Source organism: Anguilla rostrata, chromosome 6 (genome assembly GCF_018555375.3).
Source record: "Anguilla rostrata isolate EN2019 chromosome 6, ASM1855537v3, whole genome shotgun sequence".
NCBI lineage: Eukaryota > Metazoa > Chordata > Actinopteri > Anguilliformes > Anguillidae > Anguilla > Anguilla rostrata.
The window spans coordinates 13748568-13754567 of NC_057938.1; the positions used below are offsets into that span (position 1 = coordinate 13748568).

Sequence of the window (6000 nt, forward strand, 5' to 3'; positions counted from 1 at the left end):
TGATCTCTCTGGTAATTTACATTTCCCAGTAGAAATGCTGCAGATATTAACTGAAAGGAAGTGTAATTATTAGGGAGGTTAATAGTTTAACCCAGGTTTGAATGGGTTTATAGACAGCAGGGTTGACTGTTATAGTACATGATGTATGTCACTTGACCCCAGTCCAGCATACAAAAGCTTAATGAGGGAAATGAACTAAGCTATAGAAGCTGTCCTTAATGGCAGGAAGTGCGAAATCAGGCTATTACTCCCACCAAAACTCCAAAAATGTAAAAACACTGGAAAATTTGGGAATTCTTATCATCAGACATATCAATCGCTGTCACCTAATATTAGTCAATCCTGCTTGAGCCAAAATTCAGATCTTCTAGCGAAGCGCAGTTCTAGCTTTAGCGGCAGCATTGTCGAGTGCATTGCAATGTCCTTCTAAGACCTGCCAGTTTGTTTTTGTCCCCCTTTTGGCCACTAGAGTCTCTGGTCTTAATCTGAAGAATGATATATTCTACTATCATGAAACTTACACTAAAACGGACATTCAAAAAAAAATGAAACAGTATTTTAAAAAATATATTTTTATTGCAACAACAATTTTTATTGTCATCCAAGACGCTTTTATTATGTGAGAAAAATTAATACACTTTTTTTTCTGCCAAGTCTCTAGAGGATATTGCAATCAAACATGTTGTTTCTAGTCTTGAGGAAACAGGCTTGGGAGACTGCACAAATACTGCATAATTCATATGCTGTTAAATGTTGTGAAATACATTATTATGTCATTTGGAATGCAGTTGTTGTCTGTGCCTGAGGGTAAACTGATTCGTTTGAGGAAAGCTTCTCAGCTTTTAATGTAATTCCCACCAGTTTTACCCAAATAAATCTAAAAAGAAACATGTAAACGTGTAAAAAAGATCTCTGTAATCTCATCTGGCTTTCTGGACCCTTTGAATGGGATTTTAAGGTAAGGAGACGCGCAAATGCACACACCGGGGACTGGCCAGTGGTCACATGTCCAACGACTCTCTTTGGAAATCAAATTTACTCTCTCCTGTTTTCCTTGCAGATGCAAATTCTGACCCACCCCCCTCCCCTCCTCCCACTTTCCACTGCCAGCCGAGTGGGCGAGGGTTTCCCCCTAGCCACGCGGCGCACCGCAGCAAACCGCCACTAATCGCGCCATCCGTCCGCCATTTTAATATTTTCATAGCCGGCACCCGACTTCCGCGCTCAAACCAGACATCTGCTGAGCGCCCCCCCCCCCCCCCTCGAGGTGACAATGTTTGTCACTGATGAATGCCCATTTGGCAGTATGGTGACACCATGGCAGAGGAGTTCAGCTTGTGGCCCAGTGGTCACAAGTCTGATTTCCAGGTGTCCTGGTGACATCATGCACAAGAATGAATATTCCAACCTGAATACCTTCAGTGCGCTGTATAAATGGAAAATATGCAAAAACGGGAGCTATATATTCCCTTTGGGAAAAGGCAGTGGCAAAGCGAACAGCTAATATAATGTAATGTAATGTAATGCAATGGATGCCTTAAGGCTATATTCAGCTGGGAGCTGGAATGAAGAGACCCTTCAAATAGTTTTGCCGGAGTATATAAATGTTTTTGTGTACATAACAGAATGACACATTGTAATATGAGCACCTGTTTGGCATTCCATTATGACATTTTCAGCGTACACCTTTGCAGAAAAAAAGGCCTCGTTCAGAACATGTCTTTTAGATTTGAGTTGACAGTTAAATTTGGGAATTGATTATATTCATCACAAAAACTTTCTGCTGCAATCATCAGCCACTAGAATTATTTTTTGAAAAAATAAAAAATTGCATTGAAAAGCGTGACACTTGCAATAATCAAAGTTTTGGAAAAGTGATGATTGAATCCAGGCCTTAGATGGATATGTGGTCGCATAGAGCTAAGGTATTATATCCTTTCTGAAATCTTAAAACTATTTAATTTGCTGATGGTATACCTTGATGGAATATTTATAATGAGCTTAAATACTTTTGCACATTACAGATGGTCTAGAAATAAAGGTCTGTATTAGAAAGGGATTATCAGAAACCATGACTAAAGATCCATGCTTATTCATGTATAATATCATATTAATGAGGCTACAGGATGTTTCACAAAGGGGCTAGGCAAACAGTAATCAGTAATCCTAGAATGCTAAGATGTGAAGTTTGTTTGTTTCCAGTTTTCCACTCTGTGGCTTAAGAAAAACCCTCCTGTTTTTGTTTCAGTTTTTAAGCTGTTTTTCAAGCCATAACAACCTTAGGTCCTTAAACATGTGCCATTAACTTTATTTCCATGGACTTTGGCAGTATTGGTTACCATTTTCCACTGTTTGATGTGTAGTACAGAAATCATTCAAATCATATTTGAATGATTTCTGATATCTTTACAGCATATTATTTACATCACAAAGGCATGTCAGATGTTTGTTTTTAAATTTTACATTACGTTAAGGGCTTCAGACCCTTTAGAAACGTACAACTTTTTATAATTATATTAACTCTATATTAGATGCATAGATTTGACATTTGTCCTTGACTTGCAAATTCAGTATAGGGGTTTATTTTGTTTTAACTAAAAAGGTTCAGCAATCAGGAAAAACTTGTGCATTCAAACACAATTGAAAATACTGATGCTGCAGGTTACAGTATGTGCAATTTTGTTCTTTGATATTTAGAACAGAATTTGTTCACAAATTTAATTAAATACATTGGTGCTAATATAAACTCCAGTGTTTTTTATTTGTATTTTTTACTTTAACCATAATCCTATCTAGTAGTTTGATGTTCATTGTATTTATATAAATATAAAAGGCCTTATATCATATATGCATGTCAAATTATAGCCAAATATTCTTTGGGAGGTTGAAGACAGCTTCCAAATCAGGGATGGTGGAAACTTTGCGATGGAGAATCCCTCTCTTAGTTTGCATGCTGATTTTCATGTGTTCACTTCACTCAACAAAGTAGTTTGGATCAGTCAGAGTCTAAGACTCCTACCACACAATCAATTTTTGGCGTACCGGAGCAATTGCCAATCGAGGAAAAAGGACGCGGGCATGGCGATAAAGTGAGTCTCTCTTTTTATTTGAACGATCCAAGCACTTTTTCACCTCTCCTTCTAGAATAACGGACTACAACAACAATGAGGACTTTCTCTATGTGAGTGTCTATATTCGGATGCCATAGCTTAAAAGCATACACATTGCAGCATATGTCATTGTAAATTTCACTCAGCTTTAGCTTTTTTTTTTTAGGCGGCTAAACATTTGTAATTACCATGACCAAAATAAGACTTATTATGCATCCATGACAATAATTGCAGGTGGTTATGAGGATGGCTACGGTTTTAACAAGGTAAGAGATGTCACGGGTATTGCTGTTGACTTCACTAGTGAAAGATTTCAATGCTATTTTCAAGGGTAGATGCTGCTGTTATTCCAAAGACCCGCTGGATCAGGTTGAGTCTTGGGGAGAGTCAGTGGACAGACTTCTGGAATGCAAATGTAAGATCATTATTATAATTATAATTATTATTTTCATTACATTACATAATTCCTTTATACGGGGGATCTAGCATGCCTTAAGCATAATGTTTGTCAAATGCTTTTTCAGTACTTAAGACCCTGTATGAAATGATCCAAAGCTAATATTCCATGTCAGGGCCATGGAATACTTTATCTACATTAGAGGACCAATGATGACATTTTACAGCTGTTTTAAATTTAGAGAAAGGCCCTTGTAATTTTGAAAGGACAAACAACTCTTCATATTTCATTTCCTACTGAAGTATTTATAAAATGTATTTAACCTGTGCAGTGTGTTAATGAAAGGTTTGGCACTGAGTAGGGACATTTAAAATGTATTTTTCAGATGGATTAGATATCATGGATCCAATCATTATTATTCTGTAAAAAAAAAAATTTAAACATAAGTGTCCATCTAGAGGAGGCTTGTCACTTTGCCTACTGGTGAAATACGTCAAAAGATTTTTTATTTATTTATTTTTTCTCATCAAAATTTAAGAACACATATTGATGAGTGAGTCATTTAGCCCTTGTAAATTCATCATTTGGCTACAGGTGTGTGTGTGTGTGTGTGTGTGTGCAATCAAACACAACACGGCAGCAGATACACATAGTGGTTAAATGCATAGATATTCTTCCTAGATTAAACATTAAACATTTTATAGGTAAAAATAAAAGTAATGTGGTCCAACTTCTGTGTCTTCATTGTCCTGTGTCCAGTCTTATATAAGTGACATAAGTCTTCAAGTGTAGATACAACTAGAGTCATAGTGGTCCAGTGTCTTATATGTTATCATTGAGTTTTGACAATATCAATAAACATTCACAAGTTGTGTTTAAAATTAAAGGTAAAAAAAAAAAAAGTTATGTAAAAAATATATTATTTTTTTTACAAAATTATTATTACATTATTTTTCATAGTTTTTATTTTTAAGTACACACTTGTCACTTTTAAAAACGTCAAATTTTCCTGGATTCAGCTGGTCAGACAGCCTTCAGGGAGTTTCTGAAGACAGAGTTCAGTGAGGAGAACATCCTGTTCTGGCTGGCCTGTGAGGAGTATAAGAAAATAAAATCAACAGACGAGATGGTTGCCACAGCAAACAGAATCTATGCAGAGTTTGTTGAAGTCGAGTCCCCTAAACAGGTAAGGTTCTGTAGAAAATGGCCAGAATTTTTTTTCAACTTATGTCTATTTGTTTGAAGCAGGTAAGTAATATACAATATTTTATCATTACAAAATAAGAACAATGCAGAAAATACATTAAATTCACACAAATATGAAACAGTTTGCACAAATACAACACAAGAATATAAAATGCATATTTTGGGTTGATTCACGTTCTTCCATAAAAGTTACATTTTCCTGTACTTTTTAGACATATTTTGGTGACTGTTGTACACTGTTTGTACAAAACCCATTGGCGTTTAAATGTGATTCAAACGTATTCAGACTTCAAAGATGAGTTTCTTGAATCCAGGCCAGAATCAGTTATTTCAGTATAATGTGATAAGTAAATAAATAAATAAATAGAAATTCACATTTTATACAAAGAACAACCTATACTGTAAACCTGTTTCATTTCTCAAAAAAAGCAGAATTTTAATCAGATGAATCTGCAAAGAAATTGATCATGGAAAAGGCTTTTAAGAGCGTATACAAAGGGAAAAATCCAGACAATGCCAATTTTTTTATTTATTTATTTTTTTTTTTAAACAACCGTAGGGTGTTTGTTGGTAAACTAATGTGTTTCCTCTTCACAGATTAATATTGATTGTGGAACACGAGAGACCATCACAAAACACATTTCCCAACCAAACCTTGAATCATTCGACAAGGCACAGCGATTAATATATGGCTTGATGGCAAGGGACTGCTACCCACGTTTTTTGAAATCTGACATCTACCAGGCACTTTTGAGAAGATCACAAAAAAGATGACTTCCTGTTAACAACCATCCAGAAGTGCGCTTTTTCTCTTTTTACAGGTTCTTTGATTAATTTCTTTTATATGGTAACTTTGGTTATATGTGTGATTAATTTCTGCTTCAGACAACTTATAGAAACTGATCATGTGTACAGTGCAGAACTTTGTAATATGCCAATACACAATTGATCAAAACAAAAGTGTAAATATGCTATGGATCATTTTAGTGTTTATTAAATATTTTGGTTACACGCACACACACACACACACACACACACACACACACATAAGATTGCTTTCATGTTTTCTTCATTTTTCAGTCCTAATACAGAAAAAAAAAAACATATTTTATTGTCCAAAGGTGTTCCCTTAATGCACTTTGTTTGCTCAATTGTAATTTACCATTTGCAAAAAAGAAAGAAAGAAAGAAATTATTTTGTTTAGGTTAACATATTGAAACTCCTGAAACATTGACCCCCAGTTCATGAAATTCTAATTTATCAACTACAGCCAAGCATTCATGTTGT

General features: G+C 35.2%; 1 protein-coding gene across 1 annotated transcript; it reads left to right on the plus strand.

Moving 5' to 3' along the window:
- Window positions 1–3383: 3383 nt before the first annotated feature.
- Window positions 3384–5713, plus strand: LOC135257941 (regulator of G-protein signaling 21-like). The gene is made up of 3 exons (XM_064341160.1): window positions 3384–3525; window positions 4527–4693; window positions 5311–5713. The coding sequence occupies exons 1-3, from the start codon at window positions 3384–3386 to the stop codon at window positions 5485–5487; spliced, it is 486 nt and encodes a 161-aa protein (XP_064197230.1). The 3' UTR covers window positions 5488–5713.
- The last annotated feature ends 287 nt before the right edge of the window (window positions 5714–6000 follow it).